The following is a 15,449-nucleotide window of genomic DNA, read 5'->3' as shown; positions in this document are numbered from 1 at the left end:
GGCAGGACTGTTTGGTGGTTGGATGGTAGGAAAAAGCGGCAGAACTCATCCTAAAGTAGTATTAATTATATACCACCCATCCCCAAGGAGCGTTTCGTGTGCTGGCGTTTGCCACCAACCCTCCCATAATTAAAGTTTTCTCCAGTCTTCCTTGAAGTAAAAGAAAGCAATTTCATTGTTTCAATAGTACAGTGCCTTTAAGCCATGCATTCATGCTTTTCACAGATGGTCGGCAGCAGCGGAGAAGCAGAGCGGGAGCGAGAAGGCATTGCGAAACGCACGAATGTTGCAATCAGCTAAATGTCTCAACGCTTCGCCGAATTTTCTCAATTGTGCTTTGCATTTGTCAAATTCGAAATTCGCTTCTCCCCGCCAAAAAGGACGTGTACTACACATTTGCTGCGGCGGCCGCTTCCCAAAGACAAATTTCCAGCAGCAACCAGCACAGCATTTCTGATCCTGATTAACGAATGATTCCAACCGTTTTGACGTAATCTTGTCTCGCTTATATAATGGTACCGGGGACATCACCTCCACCACCAACACCACCACGATTACTGCCCCTCACAGTGCGAGGACCGAGATACACATTCAAAAGCGGATCCCTCAACCGTGGAAAACGTTAAAAGCGTAGCCAAATTTCCTCCGAACCGTAGAGCGCTTCCTTCGCACCAGCTGCACTTTGGGATTTTGTTTTACTGCGACATAAGTCACGGCGGCTTACATTAACACAGACGGCCGCAGCCGCTTTGAGGTTAGGCCCGCAGCTAAGGATTTGCTTCCCAACCACTCCACCGCGTCCACAGATCCACAGAGTGTGTGTGTGTGTGTGCGCGCGCGAATGTTCCTTTGTTCACTGTCGCGTATGCGCGTTCCCCAAGCCCTCCCCCCTTACGTAGCTAAATATGACTCATTTCGGCCGAATGCCTCCGCATTCGCAAAAGATCTTATTGGAGCGTGCCAAAAAGGACAGGCGGCGGCGGCAGTGGCAGTGCTGCCAGCCAGCAAGTCGACAAGCCAATTTAAAATGCTTTCACGGTACTTGCTGCTTCACCACACGGCGCACCCCACTCCAATCGGCCAATCTGTCCGCCGCCTGCTCTGTTGCTCTCTTTTGCTCCGGGATCGAACCGTAGAAGCTTTGAAAATCAATTAATCATATGTACAATGGACAAACACACACACACACACAAGGTGCCACACACACACACACATAGGAACGCACGTGGTGTACAGGGCATCAGGTTGGCACTGCTCTTCTTGTCCATCTAGCTTCGGTGCTATCGGTATGTGGTGGTGGTAGTGCAATAAAAAGATCACTTTATTGGATTACGGCACACACATTTGACAGATGCTCTGCTCTGTGACGGACTCACCCGTTTTATCCCGTTTGCATTGGCTACGGAGTAGTAGTGCTGCAGCGCAAATGAAGCAAGTGCACCACACGCACGCTGATCTCGCCTGCACAGCGCCAGTGTAGTGTGTGTCAGTCGATACCGTAGTAGGCTTCTCGCCACCACCACCACTCCACCACCATCATCATCATCATCATCGTCGTCGTCGTTGTCGTCGTCGGCATGCTGTGGCTTCCAAGCCTAATAATATGTTTCTCAACGAGGCTCAAAAGCTGGTGGAATTGAACTGATGTATCCGACTAGAACTCGCTCCCTGGACGTCCCTTGATCCGCCAAGACCGTACGAGTTATGGATGATTCCTGCGTTTCGATTGCGTTTGCTATTTGCACACTCAGTGATCCACCACTGCTCTCGGACATCAGTCCCCGTGGTGAATGTGCGTGAATGTGCGATAATCGACTCGCTTGCAATAACTTTGAGATTCTGAAGACTCCCCCCTGATTGGAGCACCAATGCAGGCCCGAGGGGCAGGTTTTGATTGGCTTTTTCCAAGTTCAATGAAGCGGCTGGTTAATTAAAATTGTATGCAAAGAAAGCTGCTGCCGCTGCTGGTGCAACCTGGTGGCCAGCATAATCATTATTAGACACAAAACAACTAGTGGCCGTGTCATAATAATTGAAGGGCAAAATGGGTGTGTCTGTTTCTGTGTGTGTGTGTGTGTGAGTGTTTCGGAACGGCCAATTAAATTCCCACTATTGATTGACTAAGCTTCCGTAAGAGCCTTTTATGTGACACAGCAGCAGAAGTGCCAGTACGGCAAGCGTTAATTGTTGCTCCTTTCATTTATTCCCCAATTTTTGCGTAACGTTAATCGAACAAACACGAACACACGATGAAAGCTCGCGTCACAAAATGGGCGCCACAAAAGAAGGAACAAGATCAGTTAGGAGGAAAATCATTCCACCCCACCACCGCCAACCCACCCACCCACACCTTACGTCGCATCCTACTGATGTCATTTTCGACAGTTTAGGCAGTTCAGGCGTCTCGTACGTACACTGAATGCAACAATAAGAAGAAAAAACCCCTAACCGGACTGGAAAAACTAGACTACGGCTAAAAGCAAAAAGGGCTTTATTACTTCATTGTTCCTACAAGTCAATTTATATGCAAATTAAAAGATAATTAAAATTCGTTTGCCGAATAGAGGTCTTCCTCGGGACTTTTGGATGGCAAACCGCACGCATAAATTCTCCGATAACGGTTATGGGGGTTTGTAGTCGGCGAGACGTCTTCAAAGGTCGGTGGACGTTGCGCGTTGGGTGAGGTTTGAGAGCAAAAGAAATCGCTGTTTGTCGTCCTCCCCCTCATCCGGCGGTACTATTTATAGTAGTAACCCCTTCTTTTTTTTAAATAAGACATTTCCCGCAATGTTTGCCCATTAGCACGAAACTGTGCCCATATTTCTGATTCTGGCCCCATTTCGTTTCGCCTTGATTGCATCCTTCCTTGGACCTGGACTGGAAAGACAGAGCATTGTCCAAGCTCTGCATCATTTCGTAGATAGCGCGTGGCTAAACGCTCATTATTGCTATCATTGACAAGGAAATGGCAATTACTCTAGCACAGGGGACGAAGCCATTGAAAGGGATTGTGTCAACTGTGCTGAAGTGAAAATGAAATAAAGAAAAATTGAATACACCCGAGCAAGCTAGTTGAGAAGGTGAATTTTAGAGCTTCACAAAAGGAACAACTTATTTCTAGCGAGTTCTATGAGCGGTATTTTTGTCCGGCGCAAAACTTTCCCCCAAGTGACTCCGGTACCATCGCATCGCAGAACGAACACAGGTTGCACATGGCTCATGGGCTTCGCATCTGGCTTGCCTTTATTGCTGAGCGGCGCCTGCAAACCTCAAGTCCGATCATAAAGCTATGTTATTTTGTATTCCTTCTGCTGCTACGTGCATTTCTTTCATTCCATTGATTGATTTCCGATTCGACTCCATTAGACACATTTCTACCGGGATGGGGCGGAGGGCACGCGGGCAAACCGTATCTGAGCGGACCCACAATGAACTTCCGAGGCGAACCGTCGAACCATCCAACCCAGAGCCAATCCAATTCAAATCGATCACATCGGTATCGTTTTTCTGGTGGAATCGTGCGGTGCAGCGTGCATTCCGTGCAAGGCCGAGGCAGCAGCATGTTGGGCTGCGCTTGTCTGTGCACGTATCTTATGCTTCTGGCAGCCAATAGACATCAATGGAAGCATGGATACAGTGCCTTTTCAAAGCAATTCAATTGATCAATCAATACACGAACGTTAAGCGTCTCCAGACCCCTGCTCACCCCCCCCCCTCCCTCTCACTAGCCTGCTAATCGACCAGAGTTTGAAGGGACATTATTCCGGTTGGAGCCCGGTTCCGGTCGATCGCTTTACATCAGCTGCTGCTTGGGAAAGCATCCGAAGCAATGCTGCATTGAATCGAAAGCAATCAGGGCAAAGTGCCACTATCTGCACTATCACATCCCACAAAACAACCCACACCCCACACACACACACTCATTCACATCGTCAGCACATCATTGTGGTCAAAAGTTAAAAAGCAGCAGCACCACCACCACCACACTTGGAGGAAAGCAACGGCAACTGGCCGGAAATGTCAATAAAAGAGAACGGCCGCTTTCCTCCCCTCATTATGCCAAACACTACATCGGAATGCTGCTGCTGCTGCTGCTATTTGTGCAGGGATTTACATAAATCTACGAAAAAACACGCTCAAACAGTTAGCGAAAGCACACGGTTTAATGGTAATGTTATCACATTTCCCCGGGACACACACACAAGTTTCGCTGTTTCCCGTTTAACTTTGAGCGAGTATGCGTCAAACTTCAAACAGGGCTTGAAATGTCAATTTATGAGCCGTACATAATTACTCGCTGTCACGCAATACCCAATTTGCTTGGGGTTTTTTGTTTTGTTTTTTTGCTTTGTCTCCTCTTGCTTTTCCCCGACGCTTTGCGCACCATTCTGCGTGCGCTTGAAACGTCCGCCAAGAAATGAAACAAACACGTAAAGCACGTGTGTGTGATGTCAAAGTGTGCCGTGATGGTGCGTTCCATCTGTAGCGCTTTACAGCACAGTACATTGCTCAGTTCAAAAAGAGTTTCAGTGGTGACTTTGATGTTTTTTTTGTTGTTGTTCCAATACATAAACTAAAGACTCCATTTTACATAGGGGAAGGTAGGTAAAGACGGACACGTTAAGGGAAATGGTAAAAATCTAGGGATATATAAGTGCAACGACCATGGAAATGCGCATACATTATCTTACACTCATGTTTTATCAGAATATGTGTTGAAAGTTTTAAGTTTCTTTAGCCTATAAAAAAACGTTGGAAATTGAAGAGGTTTATAGTATTTTAACATATCCTTTTGCTTTCTACATCATGGTACGTATATATCCTAAATCTAGGCCAATTGCAAAGACGGTTCATTTAGCCATGAATTTAGAAATTGTAAGCGGCGCTTGTAATATATTGTAAATTGCAGCATCTTAAGCATTATTGAAATATCGCGCACTAAAAGCTGTTCCGTTGCTCCAGCTTACAGAACAACAGCCTAGAACTTCTTTTTACGAAATTACTCCGCGAAATGTCCACGGCCCCAGTATTTTTTAAGGGACTTGTTAATAGTTTAAGCCATTTTCCACCATGTCTATATTCAACATTTGAAATTTGTAATCCCATACAATTTCCTCATCTATTCCTGAACGATGTCGTATCAATGCCTCATCTTTTTATTGCTTAAAGTTGTCCAAGTCGTGACAAGATATTCGATATATTATGCCAAAAATGTTATCACTTATGTTGTTTAACTTTAAGTTAGGATGCTACATTGTTGATTTTTTGAAAAAATATCTTTTTAATGAATTTATGAGAAGTGTTCATCAATACCGACAGTGTCCGTCTTTACCTACCTTTCCCTACATCGGGACAGAAATCACGCACAGCAGGTATCCGACCCGTACCGCCCCACTGTAAAGCATTAAACATAGCTGGAATGGTCGTGAAAGCCAACTACCATCCATATCGGTAATTCGGTGAAATGATGCGATTTTTCAACTCGACTGACACTGAGAGTGTGAAATTTAGTGGAAAGTGATACATCTTTAGTCAGCTCGAAATTCGATAGTTCCTCCCTCCCCCGGTCTGGTGCAGCGTGTTAAGCGAAAGGGTGGCACAAACACGTTGGATCATAAAGAACTTGAACTGCCGTAACGCACTCGCTAACACAGACGAACGAGTTGTTGCTGCATTACGAGATGAATTATACGAGGAAAATTGCAGCTGTATTGTACAGCTTTTTCCAATGGTTTACATGGTATTGGCATTGATGTTGGCACAATTTCAACTGCATCTAACGCAATCTAACATCCCTTCGCTTTGCTCTCTTATAATTACTCAGAAGCTGACCATCACGTGCACTTCAGAATGGAGCGCATTTTTATGTTTCTACCTTCTGCCAGCTTACAGCGGGCTTCAAAACGCATCACAAAACGCAAGGATGAAGAGCACTCTGCATCACCAGCACCGCCGTTGTTGATGCAGTGGCAGAAAAGAACGCACAGCACAACCGAAGCCGCCGAAGCAATATATTTAATCCTCCTTTGAACTGGAAAGAGCGGTTTCGATGTGCGACTTGCATTTTTCATAGAAAATTTTCAAATAAAAAAAAACAACAACCAGAACGCCGCTGCCCAACTCATGGCGGAGGGTGTGCGGATTTTATGCGCTTTCGATATATTTATGGCACGCGGCCGCGTTTACGCGACGCACCACCGGGCTTTATGGGCCGCCTGCCGCTCACGCACCGTTTCTATCAGCGGAGTGATGTAATCCTTCTGTTTGTGGTTCAAAAAAGCCATTCAAATGGGGGAGCGCTTTTAATGCGTTGGGGTGAAGAAGAAACAAAAACAACATACATGCTGCAAAAAGTAGTGCAGCTGAGTGGTGCTGGCGAAAGCGGGTTTATTATCTTGCTCTTGCGCATGTAAGGAGGCTTAAAGTGAGAGTTATGTTATTTTTAGTTTGCCATTATGTTGCCCATCCGTGGGAGGTTTTTTTTGGGGGGGGTGGGGCAAATAAAAATAGAACTAAGGAGAAGGAAAAGCTATAGTAATTATCAGCAAAGTTAAGAGACAAACACTAATCATTAATTTTGTCATCAATGTTTGGAAAAAAGTATTGTAAGCATCATTACTTCTTACCCCGCGTGTAACATTGCTTCGGTTGTCATGTTCAGTGTCGGCTAGCTTGACACCGCAGTAGAAACAGTAGGCCGTGGTGACGTACGGCGGCAATGTTGTCTTATGGGTTTTCTAATGCAAATACCAACGCAATAACACGGCCGCTAGTAGCAGCACCGGCCACGCTGGGGCGCTGTTGTCACATGTGCACGAGAACGATTCGGGAGCTTCGACTGGCGGCGGCGGCGGCGGCGGCGGCGTCGGCGCATGTCCGTCCCGAAAACTGGCGCACGAAATCTCTCGATGGCCGAAAACTGCTCTCCGCCCGAGCGGCCCGATGCTGGCCAGCGTTCGGCCGATGGGCCCGCGGGCGGCTGAATGAATAGCTATGCTCTTTTAACATTTGCCTTCAGTTGGCAAAGATCGTGCTAGGAGGGCAAATATGCTCCACCTCGGGTCGCTGCTCGGCGACAGGCCGCATGCTGCCGAACAGTGAAGAATGGTGGTGTGCTCCCGCTTGGTAGTGTGTTTAACAGATAGATCCGATCGGAACTGCGTCTAGTGTGCGATACAACCAGCGTGTGTGTGGGGGCTACCGAGGATTTCCACCCACCTTCTAGTATAGCTGGATTATTGACGTTTTGTTGCTGTTGTTGTTGCACTCGCTCGCGGATACACTACAGTTTGAAATTTGTGCGCCAGTGTCGACTGGAATAATTGCCAGCCTGCAAAACGTCGCGAAACAGTCCGCGACAGAGGAAGCGGCCAACACGAACAACCCGTAAGTGTGCATAAAAATAGATCATTAGAGGGTCGACGGAAACGTGTGTGCGTGTGTGTGTGTGTACGAGTGTCTCTATGCGTGTGTGTGTGTGTACAGGTAATTTGTGTGCTGAATCCGGCTGGCCTAGGCCCGATAATTACGTGAATACGTGAAGCAAATAAGAGCAAATGATAGAGCCGTGGTGTGTTGGGCGAGGATAGCGAGACAGACAGACGGTCGGTGTGGAAAAATTGTGTCATCTAATGGCAAGTGCTATTACCTTTGCAGTATCCAAACGCTTCACAGTCACAAATCGTGGTGAAACGGTCGCTGCATACACCACCACCACCACCACAGACCATGCGCCGCTGGCCGTGCAGAAGCGCGCAGAAGAAGGAAACGGCGCCGTGCTCGTGACGGCATGAGCATCGGCATCATCTTACGCACCATCATATCTTCCAACTGGATACTTCGAAAACGATGCATAAAATGTGGTGTTGGTTAATAGTGTTTCATCTATTCGTCCTTTATGGTACGTAGCGTGGAGGGTGAAGCCGGGAAGAGTAGTGGGATGACGCGCAAGATCGTGGCGTGGTGAATGATGATGGGTACCGTTTTTTTTGTTTTGTTTACGTTTAGATTTCGTTCACTGTATCACGCTGACCGAGGTGCGGGTGCCCAAACATACGATCCGCGGTCACGCCGTCAAGCTCGAGTGCCACTATGATATGGAAGGTGAAGCCTTGTACTCGGTGAAATGGTACAAGGATGGACGCGAGTTTTATCGCTTCGTGCCAAGAGACGATCCGCCGGGAAGTGTTTTCCCCCAGCCGGGCATAGCCGTAGATGTAAGTATTCAACCTTAAGCGTAGGGTTCGAAGCCCAAACACACTCAACGTGTCGCCGTTTGTTCGGTAAAGCAAGTTCATTATTTGACAGAAAATTTCACGCGAATGAAATGCATCATCTAGCCAAACATAATTGTTGTACAGTACCTTTGAAACAACCATACCTAATTCGATCAATTGGAATGGGAAATGATCGAAGAGTTTGTCACAAATCACATATCATGGTGTCCTTGGATGTATAAGACTCTCATGCAACAAAGTAAAGTAACCGTATTGTATCTAGGCAACTGCAACTATCGTTTCTCTTCGATCGAGTCCGGGATAGTGCCTCATCATTAAACATTTTAACCGAAGAGATCATGCACGGAAATAGTGTAAAAGGCCTATTACATGCTCGATTTTGGGTGCTGAGAGTCTGCATCTATTAACTGCATCTTTTTTTCTTCGTCTCGTTTTTCTTTCCCAAATCATGTCGATCGGCTGTCATGATCATTCCACACTGAACACTACTACAATGACAACACTGATCAACCAGTTAGAAAACTCAACAAGCGAACAAGTGATTTTAGATCCACTAGATTTATCATCCAGCGGGAAGTACAGGTGTGAAGTGTCCGCCGAAGCGCCATCCTTTCAAACCGTCTCGGACCATGGCGAAATGATGGTGGTGGGTGAGTATCGGGGTGGATGCAAAATTGCCTTGGCCAATTGATTTAACTTGAGGAATTGTTTGTGTATGTGTGTGTTTGCCTAATCATCATCAGTGTTGCCCGATCAAGATCCTTACATTACGGGCGGCAAGCCGCGCTACCAGATCGGCGATCCGGTGCGCGTGAACTGCACTTCCGGTCGCTCCAAACCAGCCGTTCATCTGACGTGGTACATTAACGGCGATCCTGCCGAGCCCGGGCTGGTCAAGCGGTACGAGCCACGCATCACGGGTGCCGACAAACTGGAAACTTCCGTTCTGGGGCTCGAGTTTCGCGTCAAGCCGAAACATTTCAAGCACGGCGATATGAAGCTGAAGGTACGAGATTAGACATCAGCTTTGTATCCGGTGGTTTTTTTTACTACATTTAACTCTACTACTCTTGCACAGTGCCTCGCGACGATTTCGACCGTGTACTGGAAAAGCAACGAAGAAAGCGTCGAGGGCGAAAAACTGCAAAAAGCACCGACACTGGAGTCACGAAGGGCCGTATCGGCGGACTCGCGGGCAGACCGAGTGCAAGGTAAGCGTTTTGAGCTTGGTCTTGCGTTTTTTATTTTTGTTTGTGGACTAAACTCATTTACATTTAATCTTTCACTTTCTTATGCTCGGAAACCTCCTTTCTCTTCCCTCTTTCATTGCACTGTGCGTGCGCGCGCTCTGGCATTTGGCTTTTTGCAGCTGCGTCAAGCAACTGGGCAAAGGAAAGCTGCGAACGGTTGTCGGCAATGCAGCTAGCAATTTATGTTTTAATTCTGTTGACAAGTTATCGTTACACTAGTTAAAACGGTCAACGTTAGGTAGGAAGCAGCAGGGAAGCAGTGGAAGTTAGCAAAAGGGGCAATGGAGCGAAGCAAGCATCTTTCACACTGTGCAATTTCTTTCTAATTCGTCCTTGTTTGGTCAATTAATGTGTATCGAGTTGTGCATGCATTAAGGGTGTTAAAGTCGAGAGGGGGAGGGATTACACGATCGGAGGGAGTTCAGTGAGCGACACTCTTAAGAACATATCAGTAATATCAATGTCAAGTATATTCATCATATCAACAGCACCGGCTGCAAACTTTTCTTGTAAGCTCATTTGTTCAAACAAAACTAAACCAAACTGATTGATGGAAAACACACACACACAACAACACTCCTAAAGGCAGACATAGACACACACAAACACACAAGGTGAACAAAACGAAACGAAAAAACCAACACATACCGATTTGTAAAGATATCAGAGAGAGAGAGAGAGAGAGAGAGAGACACAGAGAGAGAAAGATACATCGCGCGGATTTGTAAATATTTGTCATAGTTTTAACTCAAACTTATACCACTTCCCGAACGATGGCGGACGACGGACGATGGCTGCCGGAACTCGCACTACTTTCTACCGCAGTCGGCGGCAAAAGAGGGTAAAAAGAGGACGAGCACAGATTGGGAAACTATTGCAAACATTCGTTTTATCCATTGCACACCCGAGTACGAGATGAAAAGAAGAAAGAATGAATAAAGTATCAAATTGTTTCAAAAATAATTCCCATTGTAGCTATTGTAGCTTCATCGTCGTGGTGTTATCCGAAACGGGGAAACGAAAATGGGTTTGTTTTTTTTTTTCGAAATATTTGGGCAATTTTGAATGCGCAGAATTCATTTGCAACGGAAATTAAAGCACAGCAAAGACACCCACCGGCAAGGCAATCCCAGCCCAATGCTTTGCCCCCCCTGCTGGCGGGGAGGAATCGAATTCGGCCGTTAAGAAGACTAGCAACAGAGAAAAGGCTCCTCAAAATAGGTTGCAGCAGCGCCTACCATGATTGAGCGCGGTAAGATGAAGTACAATCAAACACACACACACACACACACACACACACACAACCGTCAATACCTTAGCCGGGCATTACCCCTGCGAAACACTCAAGGCGGCCCGGCCTTTTCCCCCGTCTCAATCCTCGCCCCGAGGCGTATAACTATTAATAAAATTACAGAAAGAATTTTTCTCCGTCCAAAAAATTCGTCGAGGCTTTGGATTTTATTCCTCCTCCCCGGGAAACTGTGTCGGCTGCAACATACATTGAAGAAAACGAAGAAGAAAAAAAAACCGAAACTTTGTCGCCCACGGCAACGGACGGAGGGGTGTGGTTTGAACTGAAAGAATAAGCAAAACGAACGAACGAACAAAAAAAATATAATGAAAAGGCAATCTTAGATTATTTCCTCCGTTTCTAGTGCTGCTGCTCTCGAGGCGGAATGGCAGAATGTGGCACAAAGGACACACGACGCTCTGAAGAGCTATTTATCGAAGCCTGAAGAAATCGAACACCGTTTGCTGAAATAATTGAAGCCATTGGGTCGATGGAATTTTTTTCTTTAGATTTTCTTCTTTTTGTTGCATGCTTTGCCTCGAGTATGCTGCTATGCCATACACCTTACATAAAACACACACACACACGTAGAGGTATAAATACACGCTTTCTACGTCGTCCCCTACGTTCTCCAATTTCGCGCTATAATAGTAGTATGATATCCATTCATTTCATTATCGTTCTATGTAGTGGCTACTATTTGAGAGCGACGAAGCGCTCTCGATACGAGAAAGTTTCGCTTCCATCCATTTTCATTCGACCGTGTTCTTTACCGTATTGTGTATAGTATGCGGCAGTATAATGTTACACAACACTTAGAATGAAAATGGATACCCATTCGAAGTTAAATGGACAAGCAGTTAGCAAGCAGTGTCCGTGCTCAAAAGCGAACAGCGTTTGAACAGGACGCCAAAGCCGTTCCAACAGCCACACACTACACCCACACTTTGCAGGAAAGATTTATAGGAAGGAGGGGAGGGAACATTTCTTCAAAAGGGGGAAAAAAATATCGGAAAAATAGACAGCAGTCAGCAACGAATTAAGCAGCCGACCAAACAGGGCACAACAGAGTTTGTTGCTATTAGCTTGTGTTGCTTAGAAGGTCTATATTACTAATAATATACATTTTTTCCATTTAAGTCCCTCGTTTCTAGAAGAAAACGGTACAGTTTAAATCGTTTAACGTTTATTTCCCACCGTTAATGACAATCCGAAAGAATCAACAGCATCTCGGCGCATGTGAAATGTAATTTATTTAGCAATGACTCCAAATTATGCCCACACGAGCCACGATCAAATGTTATCCAAGTTATAATAATTTGAGTAATTACTCGGAAAGTGGAAAGAAAACTCACATCTTCCCCACAAGTCCCCACGACTGGGAGGGGGGGCGTTAAACTTTCCACACACAAAGAGGAATGAGTGTTTGGTGGATTTGGATAGGAAGATGTGAAGATGAAAAACAAGAAGAAGAAAAAGAAAGAGAAACAATTACCATTTTCTCATCTTTGCCTAATCGGTTTACGTTTCATCCAAGTTGGCGTAACTTTGGCTGTTAATCACGATTTCGCCGAAAAAAATCGGCATGTTTGACAGCTTTAACGCTCGGTAGTCACGCAACTTTTTGAGGAGGAGCGCCCTCTAAAACCCAGAATTTACCCTGCAACATACACTTGCTCGTGTACTCTTTACCCTGGGGTTGCTCCGCAATCCATGCGGCATGCGTGGCCAGAAAACAAACACCGCCAAAACACTTACTCACACACGCGCGTGCGGGCGAGGATGATGATGCGTGCTTTGCGTACGTCACAGTCTTTCCTAATTGGTGGCTCTTAGAACAAACGTGTGTGTGTGTAAAAACGCAAGCATCCTACATCAATATTTGCGCAAGCCTGGAACGATATTTGCTTTGCTTTGGCACTAGTACTACTTTTGCGCTTCATTTCAAATTTCTTCCGCCAATTTCGCAGCTTCTTCGCAGAAACACAGAACGAAACAGAGCCATGGTGTGTGTGCGTGTGTGTATGTGGGGAAATGATTCTCATTTGAAATATATTGAAAAGATACTTTTTCACCCTTCAAAGAACGTTCTTCTGACACACACACACACACACACACACGCATCCATTTTGGGAAGGTACCATTTTGACCCAGCGGTGAAGCTACTCAAGTAAAACCACGCACGTCCATAGTGTCTATGAAGGCCCTCGCACGCAGTCCTCTTGTACTATCACCACTGTTTTCACAGTATTCCGTATTTACTTACACGAGAATATTTGTGTGTAATTATGATCCTTTTCCCTGTATTGACTGAACCGGCATGGCGATGTGCAGTACACGAAGGCGGACGAGACACTGCCTATTTTCGCATCTCTTACCCTTTTCTTCGTAAATACAGGAAAGCATACGTCCTTTCAACGTGTTCGCTGAAGAGCAGTCGACAAACATTTCCCAAAACGTGCCCCATGCTGTCCACGTCCTCAGGTCAGCTTTTTCCCATTCCTGCTTCAATGGATTGGCTTAGCCGATGTGTCGGCCAAATGTGAGGAATGAAAATCAATAGAATAATCATAAAATATGCAGCGGCGAAGCGGCGAGGACGGACGAACCATCACGGTCATGTGCGCTAAAGCTCATGACCACCAGCCAGTTTTCAAAAGAGCAAAGCGACTGAAAAATGTCCCTGTTTGCTTGCCTTCCGCAAAGCATCGTGCGCAAAAAAAAAAACAAACCACCACGGGACGGGAGACTACTCACCGAAGTTATCGGAGTCATCGGAATTTATGGTTCGTATTAGTATGCTGCTTTCGTACGATTATCGCCAGTACGTCACTGCAAGCACCTGATCTTCGGAACAGGATAACGCGTTTGACATACGGTCGATTGAAATGTTCCCGATCGGGTTGCATCAGCAGAGGAGGTTGCTGATTGCCAAATGTGAGCTACATTGTTGGCAGTGTGCTTGAAGTTGGTTCCGGGTATTTTTGTTTGTTCGCCAAATCTTGTAATAATTGCGTCCTTTTGTAAAGAGTAGTAAAGTTCGGATGATACTTAACGTTCGACCAGAAAGGTTAGAACACATAAGAAAATAATTAACAGCGTAGTACATGCCGTTAGGGCCGGTCTGGTGGTACAGTCGTCAACTCGTACGACGTAACAACATGCCCGTCATGGGTTGTTCAAGTCCCGAATAGACCGTGCCCCCATACGTAGGACTGACTATCCTACTATGGTAACAATAAGTCACTGAAAACCAAGCTCTCTTCACTAGTGGGTACTTGGCAGGCCTTGACCGTCAGCGGTTGTTGTGCCAAAGAAGAAGAAGAAGACATGCCGTTGGGGTTACCTCCGGTGTCCTACGATACTCTAGCATAGCCCCATCTATCCTTCGTTTCGTCATCCCCATCGTAGCAAGCTAGTTGCAGGAAAGCTCTAAAGACAAGAATGAAGGCAAAGCATTAGAAGCACACGTAGCGCAGTGAATGGTTTCGAAAGTTCGTTAAATGGTTAGTACCAAGTGAGATAAGACTTATCCAGCACTCGCATGAACAACTTCACTCGCTACACACACACAAAAAACACATACCCTTCCGGGTAAGGGTAAAAGGTATAAAAAAAATATATGTACCATCCAGGTCTGCTAGAATGAGTAACATGGACGGGAGTAGACGAATGGCGGCTGCAATAGGAAACAATAATTAGCTCTAATCTGGAAAACATTGCTCCTTTTCGAGCAACCTGATTTATGACACCCTGTCATTAGTATAATCGACAAATTAATGCAGACTAGTGTACCTACAACATTCATTTGCTCTTACAAACACTCGCAGCATTACACGTTTGTTTGGTGGAGCAATAATAATCTAGAGCTAATCTTGTGTTTCTTACACATGATTCTAATGATTTCCAGCGCCGATGATGACGCTTTATGGTTTTCGTAATTTGAGTACAATTACCAGATTCCTAGTTCCTCCGGTCATAAATACTAGCCAAACATTTGTTGGGAAGAAATTCGTGCTGTTTCTTTTGCTAAATCATTCGAGGCAACTCAAAGAAACTCTACCTAAATTTAAACCCCAAAACACATCAGCAACTTCATCGAATTGTTTCGGTTCCTTGCCTTCCTCCTCAGGTGCGAAGTGTGCGATCGTTTATCTTGATGATGATTTATGATTCGAAAGTAAAGTAGGCGACTATGCTAACGCTATGCAAAGTGTCTGCAAGCAACCGTATCCACGGTGGACAGTGCTGATCTGAGTTGCGAGTGGATCAGGTTGTGTGTGTGTGTGTGTGTGTGTGTGTGTGTGTGTGTGTGTGTGTTTCATCGCTCTCATAAATCATTCACCATATCATATGTTGGTGACAAATAAGAATCATTTTTCAACTAGTACGCCCCTGGACTCCCTGCAAACCAATAGGAGGGTCACTCTGTTGTTCCTGGTCAGCTGCAAGCAACCATAAAGGAAGCATCAAGAATCCCTAGACCAAATCCCGCTCGTTCAGAATGTGCTGCAGATGCTGGTTGCGATGAGCGGATGTCCCTTTTCTTCGAACTCGTCTCACCATGGTGGCTAACCTCCTAAGCATGGCTATTTGGAGTTGCTCCCGGTTCTGCCCGAACATCCCTCGTGTGGTGCAAAACGAGCGAACAAAACGAAAAATGGGCACGAA

General features: G+C 45.7%; 1 protein-coding gene and 1 long non-coding RNA gene across 6 annotated transcripts in view; one reads left to right on the top strand and one right to left on the bottom strand.

Annotated features, from left to right (window-relative positions):
• Nucleotides 1–15,449, bottom strand: part of LOC121596992 — a 110,778-nt gene that overhangs the window by 1,475 nt on the left and 93,854 nt on the right. The gene's annotated exons all lie outside the window — the stretch shown is intronic.
• LOC121596991 lies at nucleotides 7,004–10,450 on the top strand. 2 transcript variants are annotated; one of them, XM_041922429.1, is made up of 7 exons: nucleotides 7,004–7,386; nucleotides 7,657–7,900; nucleotides 8,008–8,216; nucleotides 8,752–8,887; nucleotides 8,981–9,243; nucleotides 9,316–9,448; nucleotides 9,607–10,450. In XM_041922429.1, exons 2-7 carry the CDS (start codon nucleotides 7,849–7,851, stop codon nucleotides 9,708–9,710), a joined length of 897 nt encoding a protein of 298 aa, XP_041778363.1. In that variant the 5' UTR covers nucleotides 7,004–7,386; nucleotides 7,657–7,848; the 3' UTR covers nucleotides 9,711–10,450. The 2 variants fall into 2 exon arrangements, with proteins under 2 accessions (XP_041778363.1, XP_041778364.1); XM_041922430.1 differs by having other exon boundaries at nucleotides 7,004–7,900.

This window comes from Anopheles merus, chromosome 3R (genome assembly GCF_017562075.2).
Source record: "Anopheles merus strain MAF chromosome 3R, AmerM5.1, whole genome shotgun sequence".
In the NCBI taxonomy this organism is placed as follows: domain Eukaryota; kingdom Metazoa; phylum Arthropoda; class Insecta; order Diptera; family Culicidae; genus Anopheles; species Anopheles merus.
This window is presented reverse-complemented; position numbering and strand designations above follow the sequence as displayed.

What these genes read in the sequence shown, in the direction of transcription:
- LOC121596991 (XM_041922429.1), top strand. Translation starts at nt 7,849, where the DNA reads ATGCATAAAATGTGGTGTTGGTTAATAGTGTTTCATCTATTCGTCCTT. An exon ending in TGGCGAAATGATGGTGGTGG is followed by an intron (nt 8,888 to 8,980) that starts GTGAGTATCGGG and finishes AATCATCATCAG; the next exon opens with TGTTGCCCGATCAAGATCCT. An exon ending in GCGGGCAGACCGAGTGCAAG is followed by an intron (nt 9,449 to 9,606) that starts GTAAGCGTTTTG and finishes GGCTTTTTGCAG; the next exon opens with CTGCGTCAAGCAACTGGGCA.